Source organism: Achroia grisella, unplaced genomic scaffold (assembly GCF_030625045.1).
Source record: "Achroia grisella isolate CSIRO2021 unplaced genomic scaffold, CSIRO_AGI_Agris_v1 utg770, whole genome shotgun sequence".
NCBI lineage: Eukaryota > Metazoa > Arthropoda > Insecta > Lepidoptera > Pyralidae > Achroia > Achroia grisella.
The window spans coordinates 3,757,428-3,779,188 of NW_026713016.1; the positions used below are offsets into that span (position 1 = coordinate 3,757,428).

The window sequence follows — 21,761 nt, forward strand, 5'->3', positions numbered from 1 at the left end:
AACCTCCGTTGGGAATACCTTACACTCGTGGGGATAGAAATTATTAATGTTGTCTAGTGACTCTATTGCTAGCAATGTACCATATGGGCCTTCCACAGAGTTCACCCTGAAAACCATTGTAGTAAATACCTTTTATATTTGTCATGGTAATTTAATTGACCTAGGATCCTCATCTTTTTTTTTCGGACTACTCTAATGCTGTTGGCCGTACCTGGCCTTTACAGCTTCACCGGACGTTAGGGGCGAGTGCAGATGGCACTCCAAACCCGCGGAAGGACTTATGGAGCGGCTGAAGGCCAACTCCTGCCTGACGGATACGACTTTAGTCTGAGGGCACCACTAGGGGTTCGAACCTCGGCTCAGACCGTCGTAATTTCGATCCCCGTTTGAATTGGACGGGGGATCGATCGGAAGGGCGCCCGGGGGCGCCGGTGTGGTGCGCCCGGGCGCGCGCAGGCGCCCGGTCGAATGCGCAATATTGTACAACGAGTAGAGCATCGGAGAGAGGACGCCGTCCTGAGGGACGCCGGCTCGTATGGGGTGCGGGTCGGATAACGCTCCGTTTATACGGTAGCGATAAGAGCGATTCGACAGGAAATCTCGTACAATGAGTACTAGCCTGTCGGGGATGATCCTCCACTGGTGCCCCGTCAGCATATATATAGGCAGATTCATCATTCCATTATCATCCATTAAAAAACAAATCCCTTACACCTCCGTTACTGCGAGTAGATAATATGCTGATGACAGAGTCTGTTATGGAATAACATGTAAATTGTACTGTCATTTACGCATTTAGGCTTGTATTTGGGCCGTTCTCCATGGAGAGCAGAGACTACTAGAGTAACCAGCCAACTCCTCCCAGAGGTGTAGGATCTCTTATGAGTCCGCTGATCAACATCATTCACAGTTATTGAATTTCTTAATTTTGAAGTAAAACAAGAACTAAAAAAAGATTACAAAACCTTGATCTTTATTATAATAATAAAATACTTTATGTTAACAATAAGGCACATCGTATTTGTATACAATAACAACAATATATTGTTTGAGCAGATGAATATTTCTTATTTATCAGTATTTATTTTAACAAAATTTGAACAATAAGGCAATATTTGTATTCAATATCAACAATAGTTTAACAGTAACAATATAATATTTATTGGAATATAGTGGCATATTTAACCCTAAATGAACTAACAACAAAGATTATAATTAGATATCCTACCCTTTTCAGTAGGTAGATAAAAGCGATCACACACAGTATTGTTACCACTTCACTTTACTACCTTAATCAAGATTTTATATGTCTATTTTATGCATCAAGACTTTTTTTAACGACTCCAAAAATTAAAGAGGTTCTCAATTCGGCTGTATTTAATGTTTGTTACTCCATAATTCCTACATATTTATGTAAATACATTTGAAAAAAAAAGATTTCTTTCAGATTTGTACTATAATTTTATTTTTTGGGAGTCAATAATTCATACCTTTAATTTTTAAGCTATTACATAACTTTTATTAACGAGTGCATGGTCTTGAATAGTAATTCTTTTGATTTCCATGTGTTTTTACAATAAACTATTGTTAACAATATTCATTTTAGATTCATATTACAAAAGTAACTTTACTAAGAGAGTTAATTTGTAAAACGCGATGACAATGAGATTTTTTTTTAATAGGAACAATAGAAACTTCTGTAATTCCAATTATGAAATCATAGTAAAACAATGAATTTACAATACATATACAACAATGCAATAAAATAATATAAATAATTTTAAAATTGCGTATAATTCAAAACGTTCGTGAGATTTGATTGATTTAAGATCCTTTTGATTTCATATCTGTTTTGGCTCAATTTTAACATGAGATTCCTGTAATATCACACAACTAACGATTACAGGAGACAATTTTGGTATTTACTTAATTTACCTTTTCAAATACGACATTCGTAATACCTCTATAAATATATAGGGTGTAACTTAATTATATATACATGAGTATATCACAGACATGCAGCTACGAATGCACGCAAGTCTACGTGTAAATATTTAATAATGCATTATAAAATGATATATTAATAATATTAATTATTTATATAAACGATGGAATGTTTTAAAATACAATATTACTCTTATTTTTATTGTCACTAAGTAGTTTTTTGCATATTATAATTATGCATAAAGCTACAACAAAAATGTCTTATCAACTTATATGATATGAACAGATATGCAGATATTAAAACAGATACTATACATAAATGCCAGATTCATATAAAAGATCTTTTCAAATAATGCAGATAAATCAATAATGTGAAGTAGAAAACTTTATAAAATATTTCAGTGATGGAAAAGTCGAAGATTTGTGTGCGCTAGCACTATATTGTGTTCGTTACATGCTTGAATAACTGCCTCGTCGTTGTTAGATCCTGATGGACTGCCGATGTACTCCACACCAACCTTTAAACAAACATTTACAATATGTAATATAACAAGTCTACATTTATACAAACAAGCGTAAAATAAGCCAACAACGAACCAAAAACAAAAATATAAAATAGCGGGTTAATAACTTACAATTAACCCGCTATTTTTTGTTTGTTTTCACCTATTAGCATTACTATTACTACTATATAATGCAAATAGGTTTCAGCTCCAAATCCACATTTCATAAATAGTTTTTTAATTTCGTTCTTTCAACTATTTTTAATACCGCAATTATAAACTAACCTGAACAGCTCTATCGATATTGTCACGGAATGGAAAGAAGGCGTCTGAAGCTAGCGCGACCTTGTCCAACTTTTTGGTCCATTCATCTCGCTCTTCTTGTGTTAGCAGCGCGGGCGGTTTGTCCTCGAAAAGACTGTTCCATTGTTCAAACGGTAAATCGCTGCCTATAATGTACGTACGTAAATGTTATTATAATTAGTTTGCTTCAATTTTTTTACAAGGATAAAATAGTGATATCAGTGGCTATATACTTATGAACTATATTCTAGTTCATATGGATGTACATCTTATTATTGGTATATTATTTTCTAATGGAACCATTATAGTACTAGCTTAATTTTTCTTATCCTCTGAAAAGTTAAGAGTTTACCCACACAAAGTTTACTGACTGGTCCAGAGTTGGCCACTTTATAGTTATGCCATTTGTAGGTCGTATATCTATGATGCAGTTGACGTAGGTGTCGTCGGCAGCCAGCACGTGCGGGTGTAGTGTGTGATGTAGTGTGCGGTGTAGTGTGTGGTGTAGTGTGTGGTGTAGTGTGCGGTGCGTACCTACGGTGCCGTTGACGTAGTTGTCGACGGCGTTGGCGAGCACGGCGCGCGTGGTGCCGGCGCGGGCGGCGGCGGCGGCGGCCAGCACGCGCGGGTGTAGTGTGTTATGTAGTGTGTGGTGTAGTGTGCGGTGTAGTATGCGGTGTAGTGTGCGGTGTAGTGTGCGGTGCGTACCTACGGTGCCGTTGACGTAGTTGTCGACGGCGTTGGCGAACAGGCGCGCGTGGTGCCGGCGCGGGCGGCGGCGGCGGCGGCCTGCACGCGCGGGTGTAGTGTGTGATGTAGTGTGTGGTGTAGTGTGCGGTGTAGTGTGCGGTGTAGTGTGCGGTGCGTACCTACGGTGCCGTTGACGTAGTTGTCGACGGCGTTGGCGAGCACGGCGCGCGTGGTGCCGGCGCGGGCGGCGGCGGCGGCGGCCTGCACGCGCGGGTGTAGTGTGTGATGTAGTGTGTGGTGTAGTGTGCGGTGTAGTGTGCGGTGTAGTGTGCGGTGCGTACCTACGGTGCCGTTGACGTAGTTGTCGACGGCGTTGGCGAGCACGGCGCGCGTGGTGCCGGCGCGGGCGGTGGCGGCGGCGGCCAGCACGCGCGGGTGTAGTGTGTGATGTAGTGTGTGGTGTAGTGTGCGGTGTAGTGTGCGGTGTAGTGTGCGGTGCGTACCTACGGTGCCGTTGACGTAGTTGTCGACGGCGTTGGCGAGCACGGCGCGCGTGGTGCCGGCGCGGGCGGCGGCGGCGGCGGCCAGCACGCGCGGGTGTCTGCGCGCCCACCACAGCGCGGCTTTGCCTCCAGCGAGCCGCGTGCAGTGGATGCGCGACTGCTGCCCGGCGCCGATGCCGATCACCTACACAACATACTTTTATTAATGTTTATCATATTAGTAATGTGTCGCTAGTAGTAAACTGAAAGGCGATATGGCGGTTATTTTGTCTGTCGAAATTCTTTATTAGTGTTAAAGGCAACACACATTGGTCGTAAACCTTCGTCTTGAGACACTGCGGAAATTTGGACGAAAAGATATATCGGAGCTTCCCGAACGCTGCCCATCCGAGTTGGATTCGACGATTGACCTCTTTCTCGAAATTGGATCTACCTAGCTGGATAGTTTGCCCTAAGTATACGTAGTGATCGATAATTTCGAGTGTAGAATCTCCGATTTTTACGGGAGCAGGTACGACATGGACGTTTGACATAATTTTCGTCTTGTCCATGTTCATTTTAAGACCTACTCCTTGTGAGACTCTGACTTGTGAGTTTCAATTTTGTTACAGCGCCATCTATTGGCGCTGCATGCAAACAATACTATTTTATGGATTATAATCTACTTTAACAATTAGACTGAGTTTGGTATACAAAAATATACAATAAAAATCTTAATAGAAAATACAATGTATAATTCATATCTATAAAATTATATGGGCAATAGGTCTTCCCACAAACATGACAAGTATGTTCTTTCTAAATTTTATTTTTCGTACTCTTTGTACAACACAATATGGCGACAAACACTTATGGCGTGTTATCGTTTTTATTAGATTTTTTGTATAGAGGGTAATTTATAAATGTTCATTGTAACAACTTTAACATACCTGCCCGTCTCTTGCGTAGCATACAGAGTTACTTTGCGTATATTTCAGGGCTATGGTCGCCACAATCAAATCTCTTACGGCGGTTTCTGACAAATTTTTGTTTTTTGTCACAATATTTTTGAACAAATCTGATGTGATTTTAGCATCATTGCGCCTTTGCTCCAGCGTGAGACCAAAGATAGTCTTCTGTTCCAGTAGAGTAGGGTCGTAATTTGGATCCATCTATAAAAAACAATCTTTAAAGCAGCATATCATTTTTTTTTACTAAGGTCGCCCACGCATGACGTCTCAAGTAGCAATAATCACCAACTGACCTTAGTAAACGGATAGTCATAATTACATTAAGCAATGTCGAGATTTATATACCTGCAGCACACAGTAGTTACCCCCCTTCTTCTTCTTGAGTAGAAGCAGTGCATCAGGCGCGTAGGAAGGGGCGATGACCCCGTCGGAGACCTCACGGGAGATGATGCGCGCAGTGGACGCGTCGCACTCATCCGAAAGCGCCACAAAGTCCCCGAACGAGCTCATGCGGTCAGCACCGCGTGCGCGCGCGTACGCCGCTGCTAAAGGACTCAGAGTGCTTGCTTCTGATGCGCTCACACAGCACACGCTTGCCTGTACAGGATACGAATATACATACCTATATAGGGTACTAATTGAGCCGTGCAACTTTTAAGAATTCCGCTTTTCCAACATTTATCATATCATTAATGGATCGCTTTTATTAGTCGTAGCGTGATGTTATTTAGCCAGTCTTTCTCGATAAATGAGCTATGCAACTAAACCAAAAAATATTATAATTGCATATTGCATTTGTCGCTGTTGAATTAATACAAAATTTGTCAGTAGATACAGATCCAAAAAAAAAGGATTGACTGCAATAAATATGATGTGTCTATATTAGAAAACTATCAGCAAATGGAATAGTTACAATTAATAGCACACTAATCAATGTTATAAACAGAAAATTTTGACTGCTTATTGTACAATATAATGGTCAAGACTATACTAACATAAAGATTGGTAACATAATATACACATATAGGTGGTGGTACCTGTGTTCTTATTTGAACAGAACAACGAACAAACATTCAATTCATCCATATAAATTTACAAAAATATAATACTGCTTTTAAAATGTTTGGTATCGCCAATTAACGTCAAAAAGAGGAACAAATAAAAATCTTGTGATCGCGCATATTCAGTTAGTAATTTATTCAAAATTAAATAAAATATCGCTACATAATTGCACCCCTTAGTTGTTTTAACTACAATTTATTATTATTTGAATAGTGTAATAGTATAAATAAGGTATGTCAACTAATTTATAGTTATATTAGAATTACTGAATGAAAACTAACTTACATCTTCACCTGTCAAGGGGACTCCTATAGCTGCACCCGCTGGTGAAACGTGTTTGAAGCTAGCAGCCGCGGGCAGTCCCAAAGCTTCCTTCAATTCACGTACCAATTGCCATGCGTTGAGGGCGTCACATAAGTTAATGAAACCAGGCGACCCATTCAATGTGGTCAGTGGCAGTTTATCACGGGTTGTGAAAACCTGAGCTGGTTTCTGATGTGGGTTCATTCCTGCATATAATTAGTAAAATTAAGGGTATTAACGACGAAAAAGAGTATTAATGACGAAAGGGCGAGTACATTAGATCTATGCAGATCGCAGTGCTACAGGTCTTAGCACCTGATAATAGCCCAAAGCCCCTCAATGAACTAAGGGTATTAAGGCATGAAAACTTGAGTCTTTAGTAATAGTTTGAGGTACTCCTCAAACATAAGGATGTTATGTTCGTGGTACTGTTTATGTATACAGGCAATGCTTGACATTTTCCATCAGATAGGCCATCACCTCATTACGTAATATGTATTGCATGAAGGTTTGTTAATAAGTTTGACAGTAAAATGCAACAAAGGATGTCCGATGAAACTTGGCTTTTAGTAACTTCAGTCACATAATTATTAGGTTACTATTAATATAATTTACCATATCTCAATGTCAGCTGTTGTTGTCCAGCGGAGTATTCTTTACGGAAGTAGTCAGTAATGGCCAGATCATATTCAGATGTGTGAGTGAAGGCTTTGAGTGCTAACCTTTTTCTAAAACATAAATAGTTATTTAATTTAAAAATGAAATATGTAATAATAATTAACTGTTAGGTATTCGGTGACCTCGCTAAGAATTACAAAGAGTAAATTAAAATAACTTTAAATTTACAATAACAATAAATGTCTGGAAACTGGCGTTACATTCTACTAGAAAATAGGTTGAGTGTTCAAATAGTAATAGCAAATTATGGTTAAAGAACCACATGTTCGTGTACCACCACATACCATCAGGTGAATACCACATACATATGTAAAATTCAGGTCTTTCGCCAATAAAAAAAACAAGTGGTATGACTGAGTACGCAACAGATAGAACTAACCTTGTATCAAGTGAGGTCTGGCGATTATTACTTTTGTTCAGTTCATTGATAATACTATCATAATCGCTAGGGTCACATACAACGGTCACTCTGTCATGGTTCTTAGCTGCGGCCCGCAACAGTGTGACGCCACCAATGTCAATGTTCTCAACTGCATCTGCCACTGTCACTCCAGATTTGGATACCGTTTCAACAAATGGGTATAGGTTGCAGACTACCACGCTTATCAGTTCAAACTTCTGACGCTTCAAGTCGGATTGGTCGGAATCAGTAAGTCTACATTAAACAAAAACATAAATTGTATTTAAAATCATATTATAATCAAATCTGTGTTATCATATTATAAAATATAATTGTGGGCAATGAACAATTACTTATACAGTGGACCCGCGGTAATCCGGCCCCCCTTGTAATCTGACATGGTCTATTATTTATTATTGAATATTTTTTTGACAATATACAGATATAACATGGAATCTTATTACTGGATCTGTAATTTGACGGATTACAAGATACTCTTTTGTAAAAAAATCCGGACTATAGGGGACCCTTAGGTTTATATATGTTTATGTTATATAGTGCGGCTAAGGCAATTTTTTTATTGGTGATGTGATGTAGCTATTAGTTTTAGGGTACAATGGGACTGGCATGAGTTTTGATACGAAAGTCCCTAAATATCCAAGAAATAAAAAAAAGAAACGGTTATATAAAAATAAATAACAATAATATGTATAATAAATATTATATGTATACCATATCTAAGTCAGAGCTATTAATAGATATTGCTATAATTACCTAGCTAGTATACCGGCGTGTACAGCCGGGTGCAATGACTTGACGCGGCCACCGAGCATCTCCGGTGCTCCAGTGATGTCCGACACATCCAGGACTTTGAGTCCTGCATTGCGGAGAGCGGTGGCAGTCCCACCAGTGCTTACAAGGGACAGTCCAATGTCTGACAGGCATTTTGCTAACGGTAACAGACCTGTTTTGTCTGATACACTAAGAAGAGCTGCAAAGTCATCAGAGAGGTATAATTATTATGCGTTTATTGAACATTATCAAATTTGAGATTACAGCTATATTACAATTTTCTCGGCACGATTTTTTTATGGCGCGCGTGTTTAATTTAGCAACAAAACATAAATTTGATAAAATATTCATAAGGAAATTCGTAATTTCGGATAAATTGTTACCTAAAAGAGGAAGGCCATAAATAAATGCTTACCCAATTTCCCATTTGCTGCCATGTCTGTTTTCGTTACCTTGTGCTAATCAACTGAGTATTAAACAATTATTTTATCAAGCTGTTGTAATACGATGGTTGACCTCCTGCAGGGGTTCTTGATAATGGATCTTCTGTAGACAAACAAGTATAGGGTTGGCGATTACATTTTCTAAATACCACATACATGGTCATACAATTAGGAATGAAAATGACAGAATAGTTTGCTCAAGTAGTCAAGTGTACCAGTAAATACAATGCCCGTTGAGGTCGTCGTCTATAATGAAAAAAAAATCTTCTGTGATAATAAAATATATTTATCAAATTTCTATCGACCGTCTTTGTGTCAACGACAGATGTCGTATTCGTCTCTAGTCAACCGTTCTAGTTAAGTCTTATAAGCACCCACCAAACAGTCGTGTCAAAGAGGCCGCAAGATGCAACACGTGATTTTCCTGCACTTTCCTATTATATATATTATTATTTATTATATATATTATTATAGCATATTTGAATTATTTATGCTATTATATTAGGAGGTAAGCATATCACAAATTAATTGGGTTTGTTAAAATGTTCACCTTCTCCAAAGTATTTGTAATGTATTCAATGAAAGACAGACGATCACGGAATGAGGTTTATTAATGGCCGATACAAAGAACTGTATGTGACGGTGTACAGAAAAAATATATTTATCTACTACCATCAATATTAATACATAACACTTTCCTCGCCTAATACTAGAACAATACGATAAATAAAAAGAAAGATCTGCTTATAAACACATAAATACAACCTTGTCACTGTATACTTAACTTAACTAGGTGTGAAAACATACCATGCATGCACAACTTTTTACGGGCATAATTCTTTTATAATAATTTAAATATTAGTGCACATACCTACACACTGATGACTCATGACAAATATGGCGGACATGTGCAATATTAAATAATTATATAAAATAAATGAAAGGTGGATATTATACAAAAACCGGTTGCATATAATACATATAGAACAATTATAAAGATGTACTTTTATTACAAATGACTTATTACGGCTTACTACACTGTGTAAAAGTTACTAATAAAAACTATAAAGTATAGGTACACTGAATAACAAACAATATAAAGTTATTCGTTATTTACGGGGTCTCAATTTCATGGCATAGGGAGTAGTGGGCTTAGTGACATTATTTATAACATTGTTTTTATCGTTTTGATTACCGATACGCTCTTTGCCATTGCCGTTGTCTGCCGACCGGGTATCCATACACGTCGCTGCCGACTGCGAACCTTGCGACTGATCGTCTGACCTAATGACCGGCTCGGGGTCCATTCCCGTCGCGAACGAATCGTTTCGACACTCGTTAGCGGTGTCTTCGTTTCCCTTCGTTACCTGCGGTCTCGACATGTCCGACGCTGCGCCTAAAGAATGTCGTGATTTTCTTAAAGGTTGTTTATTTATGATCTGATCTATATGTCTCCTGATAGGACGATCGTTGTTGTTCGTTTTGACTACATATGACACCGGGCCCGTTCGCTCCGTAACCACCCCCTCCTTCCACTTGACGCTCGGCGTGGAGTAGTCCCTGACGTAGACGGCGTCGCCGGGGCTGGCTTCCCGCGCGGTGCCGCCGCGGCGTTCCTGTTGTGCGTGCTGCGCGGCGCGCACGAGGGCGCCCGTGTCGGGGCGCAGCAAGTCCAGGCGGCCGCGTAACCTGCGCCCGAAGAGCGCCACCGACGGCTCCTTTTTTGTGGTACAGTGTTCGGTATTTCTGTATGTAAATAGAAATTCAGACAATGCCCTGTCATAATCTTTGTTTTCTACTGTCGCTTTTTTGAGCACTCTCTTAACCGAACGAACCGCATTTTCTGCCGCTCCATTGCTGGATGGGTGATATGGCGCTACTAGAATACGTTTGATACCGTTTTTTTGTAGATAATTTAGGTACTCCGCAGAAGAAAACGGGGGGCCGTTGTCACTGACCAAGCATTTTGGTATTCCGAAGCGTGCAAATAGTCTTCTCAAAACTGATATTACTACTGGTGCGGAAGTAGTCGTTACCTTTTCTACTTCGATCCACTTGGAGTGAGCATCTACTATGACTAAGTAGTGACTGTTACGATATGGACCTAAGAAATCCAGATTAAGACGAACCCACGGTTGATCAGGCCAGTTCCAACAATGCAAAGGAGCTGCCGGCGGCGCGTCGCGGTGTGCGGCACAAGCGGCACAGTCGCGACAGGTGCTTTCTATGTGAGCATCTATTCCATCCCACCATAAGTAATTACGTGATAATTGTTTCATTTTAACTACGCCTATATGCCCGCTGTGCAACTCTTGTAACATCTGTGATTGGAGAGTGACTGGTATCACTACCCGATAACCCCAAACGAGACAATCGTGTTCGACAAATAAATTTTCTTTACGATTAAAATATGGTTTTTCGTTTTCATTTTGTAGTCGATCTGGCCACCCGAATTTAATATAACCGATTATTTTGTTTAACAAAAAATCCTTTTTTGTTGCCTCTTTTATTTCATGAAAAGTAATAGGTAATTGATCTTCAATAAAATAAAAGTAACAATTATTCTTTTGATTATTAATTTGTGAACTATGTTTTTCTTTTATCAATTTTAATGGCAATCTTGACAAACAGTCAGCAAAAATATTTTTTGTAGAAGTCACAAATTCTATATTAAAGTTGTAAGCGGCAAGCTTTACCGCATACCTCTGTAATCGGCTAGCGGCCGTTTGTGGAATACCCTTATTTTTTCCGAAAATATAACTTAACGCCTTATGATCACTACGTAATATAAAATGTCTTCCGTAAAGATACTGATGATGTTTAGTGACTCCGAACACGATAGCGAGGGCTTCTTTATCTAGCTGTGAGTAATTAGATTCGGCCGCATTGAGCGTACGCGATGCACAGCTGACTAACCGCTCCGAGCCGTCCGCGAAGCGGTGAGTAAGCACGGCGCCCAGTCCATACGCGCTGCTGTCTACAGACAATATCAATGGCAAACGAGCGTCGTAATGCGCTAATACCGGTGCTTTGCACAGTTTTTGTTTTATATTTTCGAATGCGCGCTCACACTCCCTAGTCCAATTCCATTTTACGTTTTTTTTTAATAGATTATAGAGGGGATTCAGAGTTTGACTAATATTTATACAAAATTTAGAATAAAAATTAACGAGCCCCAAAAAACTTTTCAATTGCGTTACATTTGTAGGGGTGGGGGCGGTCACAATAGATTCCACTTTTTTGTTATCTGTGTGTAGCCCGTTTTTATCGATTTTATACCCAAGATATGTCACACTATTTTTAAAAAATTCACATTTTGATAGATTAACTCGTAATCCCGCGTCTCTTAAACACAATAAGACAGCTTTTAAGTTTTTTAAATGGTCATTTTTATCTTTACCCGTCACGCAAATATCATCTTGAAAGACAACCGTACACGGCAAGCCACACAACGTTTCCTCCATCGATTTTTGAAAATTTTCGGGTATACATTTAATACCAAATGGAACGCGTTTATATACAAATGTCCCTATGTGTGTGGTGATAGCCGTCATCGGCTGTGAGTCTTCTGTAAGTACCATTTGCTGATAGGCATGGGACAAATCCAATTTTGTAAACTGTTCACCCCCTGCCAGTGTAGCAAATATGTCTTCTATGCGAGGCAATGGATAATGAAAGTCTTTAATTAAAGGATTGATTGTAATTTTATAATCTCCGCATATACGGATGTTACCGTTTTTTTTTATAACCGGTACGATCGGTGTACCGTAATCCGATCGGTCCACTTTATAAATAACCCCTTCATGTAACAACCGCTTAAGTTCGTTTTCGACCGGCGTCCTCAAAGCGAGTGGAAGGGGGCGCGCCTTAACAAAAACTGGCGTTTTATCACTTAGTTGTAAATTAATTAGCGTTTTAAATGTCCCAAGACCATCAGCAAATACGTCAGAGAATTCTTTATGTAAACTATTGACTAAAGTCTCCTCAGCTATGTGAAAACATTGTACAACATTTTGCAATTGTAAACAACGGAGCCAGGTACGACCCATTAAAGGCGGGCCTCCGTTTTCAATAATATATAATTCAAGTAGTTCAGTCTTAGAGTCAAAAGTTACCTCGACCGGTATATAGCCCATAGGTTGTATTATATTACCTACGTATGACTTTAAACGTAAAGCTTTTTTATGAATAGGAATGTGAGAAAATAATTCATTATAATTATTTTTTGATATTACAGAGATTTTACTGCCCGTGTCTATTTCAAACTTGACTGTTATATCATTAATCTTTAAATCAATGTAATAAGGACTGTCATTATTGCTACAAATTATATTATAAAAATCTAGTTCGCTGTCACCTGAATCATCTAAAAAATGTTGCTCCTTAATTTCCTTTGGGTCACTTCCGTCACTTTTACGCGTATTTTTACGGCACACCACTTTTAAATGTCCTTTTTGACCGCACTGATCACAAGAATAATTTTTGTAACGACATCTCGCTGCTGAATGACCGTTGCGGCCGCAACGCCAGCATCGGGCTGCCTGATGTACTACCGCTGGCTGCCCCGATGCCGGCGACACCGCGCTGCGCCGCTCTCGTCTCGCCGCTATGCTGTGCAGTGACTCAGCTGCGCCTCTGCTTTCGCCGCCGCCGGACCCCGCCTGTATAGCGTGCCTGTCCGCTGCCTCCAGAGAAAGCGCCAGTTCCACGGCGCGATTGTAACTTAAATCCTTTTCGGCAAACAGCCTGGACCTCATGTCCTCATTGTAAAGACCAGATACGAATTGATCCCGCAAGTTAACCTCCAGTGGGTTCATAACGGTCTCCGTGAAATTGCAAGTTTTAGCCAGACGCTTTAAATTTTGCAAATAATCACACACTGTCTCATCTTGCTTTTGCTTTCTTTGCCGAAAGATATGTCGTTCCGCAATCTCCGACCGCTGTGGTTCTAAGTGTTTTCTCACTACTCTCACCAATTCATCGAAACTTTTGTTTTCCGGTAGTTCCGGTGCGCAGAGATCGCACATTAACTCGTAACAGGTTACACCCACGTGGGTCACCAAAGTAGCCACATGTAGATTCACTGGTATACTATTTAGGGTTATAAACTGTTTCACACGACGACAATATGCATCCCAGTTATGAACACCAATTTCAAAAGTCTCAATTTTTCCTATCGGCATTTTGAATGTAAAATAAACGTATGGTTATTAAAAATACCCGACTGCGCCAATGTAATGTATTCAATGAAAGACAGACGATCACGGAATGAGGTTTATTAATGGCCGATACAAAGAACTGTATGTGACGGTGTACAGAAAAAATATATTTATCTACTACCATCAATATTAATACATAACAGTATTCATCAAAAAAGTCAACTAGACTAGATATGAATTACTTGCAGGTATGAACTTCCAGCAGAACAGGGATGAATGGAAGCGAAAAACATATTATGCCGACCCCAAATAATTGGGATAAGGAAGATGATGATGAACTTCCAGCAGAATTTGTAAGTATCAGTATTCTTATACAAAAAACCTAACTACTAGTTTCTTTTTTATTAATACTATTTAAATCCTAATAAGATCTTATTAGTACTTATTAATAAAATAGAATATGTTAGGTTTTCTTGAAAAAATATATTTTGACAACCCTTGCAACAATACGTCAATACAAATATGATGAAAATAATATTATTGTTGGCCAGGCTACAATCAATAGTATAAATAATATTCTACAAATAAACAACATGTTAATGTAACATACCAAAACCATACATGGTGTTTTTTTTAATTGGTGATAATAGAATGGTTTATTCGCCTGCACTAATGGTTTACACTAGGCAGAGCTAACTGACTTGACCTCATGCTGGTCATGTCATCTACCACTGTTAGCCCATGGTCATCAACATGAATTTACCACAATGATTTCCAGTTGGTTAATTAGACTTATAGGTTTAGAATTTTTCCTGTCTGTGGTAGTGATAATGGTATTTTTTGTGTGCCTATCCCAGAGTATGTAGAACCATAACATAATTAAGCATACTTCATTAAGGTAACAAGTGGTCCAAGAGTTAGTTTAGAAATTAGTATGGTAGTTCAAAGCAAAAATGGAAAATAATTACTATTATAAAATAATATTATTATAATGGTAAATATTATCTATGACATTTACACCTTATTACATAATTACAATAATAATAACCCTGGAATATTCACAAAGCGCCAGCTAATACTCACATACTCAGACATAGATATACTTATATTTTTTGTAAATATATAGAAAACTCCCATAACTAAACTGTAATTGTTTGTACAGTGTGAGGAATCAAACCTCTTGACCATTGGAAGTAAAGTGGTGTAGCAACTGATAGATCTTTTAGCCTCTATAGTAGCATTTCCCAACATGGGTACCACATCCCTCAAAGGGGCAATTTGATTTTAAAGGGGGACAATTCGAAAATGGACTCAGCCATGAATTTAATGCAATACTAGATTTCGGTGCCAAATTTAAGGAAAAAATCCAAATTCCTAAATGACTGTTTTATTACTAAATCAAAATAACAAATTAATATAGAAATGCAGTTTTTAATCTATAAAAATGCTGCTTGCATTTCATGTTTTATTTTCTAAGGTTTTTCAAGAAGCATAGATTGAGATATCTTAAAGGTTTGTAACATACATGATACCACAGGTGTTTCATGTGTCCATTGGCTACAGTAACCATTTACTATCAGTTGGGCCCTATGCTTGTTTGCCATCTCATACTATAAAAAAACCTCCACCCTCCTGTCACTGATGCCCCACCAGCATATGCTGTTAGCACAAGTGATTGCGCTGTTCTATTATTATCTATATGAAAATGTCTATTCATAGTGCCTACTTAGTACTTTGGTTTAGACATTATGAAGAACTGGCTCTCACATTCCGCTACATAATAAATACCAGTACATGTATTGTTTTTGTTTTTATTCATTCTATAATTTGTATTTACTGTCAATGTTGGATGTATTCACATTTTAATACACCTATCAAGTCAAATTAAATTAAGAGTTTATAACAAATTCTACATACAAATAATATTCTATAAAATGATAACATTATGGTAAGTACATAGTTATGTAAACAGTCGTTTATATTAATTTAATTTTTGTCATATTTGAACGATGTATCCCTTTCTAGTTCATCCATGTAATCATATTTGATAATTTTATATTTTGAATTTTTTCTATTTATTTTTATAGGATTTTTTAAACCACACAGTTCTAAATTTCTTAGTACGCCAAATAACTAATTGTTTTACTTACCGCTATTACAAGTATTAATATGTAACAATCCAATAATAAACGAAAGTATTGACAATTTTTTTCTAATATAACATAAACAACGTACATGTGTTATGATAACCGAAATAAAGTTATTTAAGGTTAGTTTTATCAGGAACCGGCAGTCAGTGTTACCAGTATCACAAGATCACAATAAAAGAAATCGCACGTATTCGTTACTACGTACGTCATTTTATGAATTGAAATGCTGCAAGGATTTCTTTCTAGGTGGAAGGGACAGTGAGAAATCCATCATGATGGTGGAAAAGTATATGGATGGTAATGGAATTATATATATAATTTTAGAGCCAGTGCACTATGAAATTATGATCTACTAAAAAAAGTTTGCTTCGCACAGTTTCTTTTAGTTCTGTATTTACATTACTCGCTTGATACGGTGCATAAATTTATGAATATTATTTTTGAGGGGAAAAACAGAAGTGTCAATACACAGTTATATCAAACAAAATAAAGAAAAAATTGGAGTCATATCAACTCCTAAAGAGGATAATAGCAAATCGTGGGAAGTTGCAAGAGTTCCACCGACAAGATTATGGCTCTTAAGTTATTAATATATTAATATTTATATTGACGGATATTGATACTTAGATAATTAGACATTTTCACTTTTCCAACTTATGGGTAATATTTTCATAAAAACATTATAATTTTTATTTTTCTATGAAATCAATGTACATATATTATATTGGCAGTCACAAACTTATAACAATATCTATTGCAAATATAACTACAAATAATGTTTTAGGTGTTTATTACTTATAAGAAAAATTGCACCTGAATATATAATATTTGACTTATATGTTTTTCATGTTACTTAGAATTTAGAATAAGCATATGTCACAATATTGTTATAATTTAACATACTTATGTTACGATACTTTGGGGACTATTTGAAGTCTTATTATTAGATATTAGAGAGATTATGGGCAAAATTTGGGAGGGAAAGCAAGGCAGTAATCAGGCAACACGCATTTCTGTTTTCTTTTTGTCACAAGTTTCTGAACCTGTTTTAATTGAAAATACTGAATAAAAGTAACAATAATTATGCTTAAATTATAGTTATATATTGTTATTTACATTTATTGTTTTAAAGTTGTTTAGTTTTATATTATACCATAATTTTGTTATATGAATATTGTTACAACATATCTTTGAGGTTATGTCTCAGTCTGCAGTAAAACCACCAGGTAAAAGCTGGCGTGAAATAAATCAAGAAAGAAAAGCGTTGAAACGCCATCGTAATGAGGAGAAAATTATTAAACGTGAGAAGAAATTGGCTTTAGAAAAGGAAACAGAGTTAAAGTGTAAAGAGGAAACTGACAAGGAAAAGAAGTATTCAGAAATTTCAACAATCAGCATAGCTGTACCAGGGTCTATACTTGAAAATGCTCAGTCAGCCGAGCTGCGAACTTATTTGGCTGGTCAGATTGCCCGAGCCGCTTGTGTGTTTTGTGTTGATGAAGTAATTGTTTATGATGATATTGGTGACAAGCTTGATACTAAAAAGTCTAAACTGGAAGATGTGGATGGCGTAAAAGTAGCTCGTAAGAGTTGTGTACAATTAGCACGTATTCTACAATATCTGGAATGTCCACAATACTTAAGGAAACACTTTTTCCCATTACACAAAGATTTAGAATTTGCAGGCCTTTTAAATCCGTTAGATGCACCTCATCATTTAAGAATGTCAAATGATTTTAAATTTAGGTAAGCATGAGTTCCTTTTGTTCCATCTATGTATTAAAAATTATATTTGCATTACAAAACCTGTTCTGTCGTGGATGGTGGCACATGTAGAAAGTATGCTGCTACAAGTTCTAATATAATAAATATTTGAATAATAGAAAATATGCTGATTATATCTATATACCATAATAAATTGTTTTTTATTTATTTGGTATAACAATCCAGTCAATAAAAAAAATATTTGTTTTAGAGAAGGAATTACCATGAACAAAAAGGTAAAGCCAGGCAGAGGGTCACAAGTCAATGTTGGGTTACTTCAGGATGTCTCTACTGATAAATTATTGAATGCTGGTATTAGAGTTACTGTAAGAATGTTACCTACAGCAGAAGGAAGTAAGAAAGTTAAGGGCAAAATAGTCAGTCTTACAACACCAAGAGCCGAGACTGGGGTCTACTGGGGTTATACAGTCAGGATTGCAAGTTGTTTAGGACAAGTGTTTACACAGTCACCATATAAAGATGGGTAAGTTGTGTTGATTATTTTAGTCATTGGAGTCAATATAGAAGGGAGGGAGGGAGGGTAAACTTTTAACATAAATACATTACACCAATATTCTAAACAAAGAAATTCCTTTTTATAAGGCAAAATATGATACTAATGTAATTATGCAAACTACTGTGCACATCTAATATTTCTTGAGTAAATAAACAAAACAACTCTTACTTGTTATGGCCAACACATTATGTTTGTAAATAGCATATCAATAAATGAGGTACCAATTGTAAATTCTATGGAACTTAACTAATATAAAATTATGTATTTTAGTAAAACATAAATAATTTTCAGGTATGATCTAACTATTGGTACTTCAGATAAAGGAACAGATATAGATGATCTACCTACCAATGACTTGAGTTATAATCATGCTTTGGTAGTTTTCGGTGGTTTACATGGTATTGAAGCTGCATTGGAAAGTGATGAGCAGTTGCAAGTAGATGAAGCCCATTTACTCTTCAACCATTACATTAATGTACTACCTAACCAAGGATCTAGAACAATTAGGACAGAAGAAGCTGTACTTGTAGCTCTGTCTGGTTTAAGAACTAAACTTAAAGCTAATAATAAACCTATGGTTTTTAATGAAACTGGTATTGCTAGCAGTTCAACATTTCCATTATCAAAATCTGATAATACAAATAACTGTGTAGACATAGGGATAGATTTAAGTAAATTTGATTAAAGTATATTTAAGAAAATATATTTTTATTGCTCAATTTTCCTTATAGTTATTGTTTTGGAAGACAATATTACAATTATGTATGCAACAAACATAAATGTGTATAGAAATCCAAATTAGCACTTGTTATAATTTTATGATGGCTTGTTGTACAGTGTCCCGTAATAACTTTATAGTAGCAGCTTGATTTTCAGCACCTGTGACTGCTGTTCCTGATACTATCATATTAGCACCAGCCTGCAAATGAAATGAAATTTTTAACATTGCAATTACAATTGTAATGTAACTGAAGTTAATGTAATTATTGTAGTGTAGCTCTGGACATCTTTTATAGAGACTAGAAGAAAATATATTATTATGACCTTAAAATTATTATCTATTATGTAGATTAATATCTTATTGTAGAATAAACTTTAATTATTAGGCATCTAGCTTGAATCACATGCCACATAGCATTTTGTGAATAATATTATTTAGAAACAATTTATGTTTTCAATAAAATACAATGCAATAATACATATATTAATTTAAATAGTGAAAGGTCTTAATGGTTTAAGTATGTTTCTGGTAATCAAAGCATTACTTAAGGGCAACTTTATAATTTTATATTTGAATCATATGTATAATATTGATAATACTTACAGTGGCACAACAACCTATAGTTGATGGTCCAACTCCACCATCAACCTCAATATTTAACAAAGGATAGTGATCTCTCAAATGCTTTACTTTTGCCATTTGGTCTTCCATGAATTTCTGGCCTCCAAACCCTGGTTCCACAGTCATAATCAGTACCATATCTGATATATTTACATACTTCTCTACTTCAGCAACTGGTGTACCAGGTTTTATTGCTAATCCAACCTATAAATGAAATGAATATAGGATATTTTCTTGGATAAGTTGAAAATTAGTGGATAATTCACTTTTTTTTTTTTATATAATTCAATATAAGCACATATAAATTTAGATGGAGATAATTGATTGGTACCTTCATTCCATGTTCTTTGATTTTTCTACATATATCTTCAACATTATTCACTGGTTCAATATGGAATGTGTATTGATTAACACCAGCATCTGCCATTGGAATAATCCACTAAAACAAAAAATATTTATGATTTTTGAAACTTATAAGTACATACTCTAAACAAAATATAAAAGTAAAAACGAATTGTGAAGTAATGTAATAAACAAATAACTGAATGTATATGATTAGCTTCAGTGATTGGAAGATACATCTGAGCTTTCTCCACTCGTTAAACTGTTATAAAAAATAAATCTGTTGAAACATATTATATTATTTATGTTTATAAAACTCAATAAGTACTGGACATTCATCTAAGTGGTGTATACTCTAAATATACATTGGAACACTGGTCTGAAGTTATGACAAAGATGATAATAATTTCTTGGGACTGAACATTGAAAGTATAAAAACCTGTTCTGTGCACACTATGATTTTGCAATATATATTTACAAAACATACTTATTTAACGCTATATTTGTAGCCGAAAAATTGAGATCACATGGCTTTGTTATGGTTTATAGGTTAAAAATTTACAAGGTTGATTCAAGGACATAAATTCACAAAGTAAATATAGTATACCTGTTCTGGTTTAGAAACCATCATGTGAGTTTCAAAAAAAGCATCTTTAATTTTAGACCGGAGGCATTTTACCACGGGATGGCCGAAAGTTAAGTTTGGTACAAAATGCCCATCCATTACGTCTAAATGTAAATAATCTGCACCATTGTCAAGTAATTTTTGAGATTCTTCGTATAATTTGGATAAATCTGAATTGAGAATAGAAGGACCTATAAGTGCCCGAAGATGAGACATGGTAAAATTTAATGAAAGTTTACTAAAAACTTTTCAACCAAAACAGTATAAAACAAGGTACTTTGTTTTAAATGCTCATTAGTAAAAATAAGTATTATAAATATCGAAAACACAAATTCAGTAATATTACTGAAATAGTAATATAATATAAATGAAATTCTAATTAAGATCGGTACCAATAATAATGAATTATAATGGTTTTAGTTTGATTCAAAAAGATTTGGTTTGAATTTCTTCTTGAATAGAATTTTTTTTTTTTACTTCTTTATGGCTTGGCACGTCTGTGCATTTGCCAATATACAAAATTTGGGAAACAGTAGTTCAGGTAAAGGAAATTTTGGACGATAGGTTTAAAGGATCAGGTAAGTTGACAATAGGATTAATTATAAGGATTAGACTAAGGTACTACACTATACATATTAATTATATACAATATGTCATTATACTTATATAAGACCTTAATATATTAACAGACAACTATTTACATATGATATATTTATATAGAGGCAGTCAGTTTTATATTTACAATTTTATATTATTACTACTTAGAAAAATCGAAATACTTTTATACACATCAATATCATTAAGATATAATAAAATTGGAATTGATGTAGGTAAAGGAATTCGGTGAGATAGGAGATTATTAAAAAGGTAGGAATGATCATACAGAGGACAACTGAAAATGATATGGTTCAAGTCACCCACTTCTGTACCACAGCTACATATATCATTATCTACAATTTTTAGCTTAGCTAGATGTGCAGGAGAGCATACATGCCCCAATCTCATTCTAATTATTGACGTAGTCTCGCTTTTGTTCAAATTAATTTTGAAGAACCAAGGTTTAAACTGAATAGTTGGTTGAATGTTAAAATAATGTCGTGCCTTATTCTGGCAGCTATTAGGCCAAAATTCACTCCAAGCATTATGTAGATATAATCCTGGGAGAGCAGCCAGATCATGACAATAATTTTTATATGGAACAATATCACCGCATCCAATTGCCTCGTTCGCTAAGCGATCTGCTATCTCATTCCCATGTATGCCAGTATGTCCTGGAATCCACGTAAGCGAG

At 36.1% G+C, this 21,761-nt stretch overlaps 3 protein-coding genes across 4 annotated transcripts; 1 reads left to right on the plus strand and 2 right to left on the minus strand.

Annotated features, from left to right (window-relative positions):
- Window positions 1-946: 946 nt before the first annotated feature.
- Window positions 947-16,054, minus strand: LOC131850487 (bifunctional purine biosynthesis protein ATIC). Its single transcript, XM_059200719.1, has 11 exons — window positions 15,881-16,054; window positions 8,544-8,674; window positions 8,111-8,327; window positions 7,316-7,591; window positions 6,874-6,986; window positions 6,241-6,464; window positions 5,239-5,490; window positions 4,873-5,094; window positions 3,944-4,127; window positions 2,733-2,896; window positions 947-2,462 (listed from the first exon to the last, which is right to left on the minus strand). The coding sequence occupies exons 2-11, from the start codon at window positions 8,563-8,565 to the stop codon at window positions 2,343-2,345; spliced, it is 1,794 nt and encodes a 597-aa protein (XP_059056702.1). The 5' UTR covers window positions 8,566-8,674; window positions 15,881-16,054; the 3' UTR covers window positions 947-2,342.
- Window positions 16,055-16,873: 819 nt separating this feature from the next.
- Window positions 16,874-18,937, plus strand: LOC131850462 (putative methyltransferase C9orf114). The gene is made up of 3 exons (XM_059200682.1): window positions 16,874-17,626; window positions 17,856-18,128; window positions 18,453-18,937. Exons 1-3 carry the CDS (start codon window positions 17,079-17,081, stop codon window positions 18,844-18,846), a joined length of 1,215 nt encoding a protein of 404 aa, XP_059056665.1. The 5' UTR covers window positions 16,874-17,078; the 3' UTR covers window positions 18,847-18,937.
- Window positions 18,871-20,929, minus strand: LOC131850463 (ribulose-phosphate 3-epimerase). Of its 2 annotated transcripts, XM_059200684.1 has the most exons (5): window positions 20,863-20,929; window positions 20,453-20,640; window positions 19,835-19,942; window positions 19,486-19,707; window positions 18,872-19,080 (listed from the first exon to the last, which is right to left on the minus strand). In XM_059200684.1, exons 2-5 carry the CDS (start codon window positions 20,567-20,569, stop codon window positions 18,970-18,972), a joined length of 558 nt encoding a protein of 185 aa, XP_059056667.1. In that variant the 5' UTR covers window positions 20,570-20,640; window positions 20,863-20,929; the 3' UTR covers window positions 18,872-18,969. The 2 variants fall into 2 exon arrangements, with proteins under 2 accessions (XP_059056666.1, XP_059056667.1); XM_059200683.1 differs by lacking the exon at window positions 20,863-20,929 and having other exon boundaries at window positions 18,871-19,080; window positions 20,453-20,855.
- Window positions 20,930-21,761: the final 832 nt, after the last annotated feature.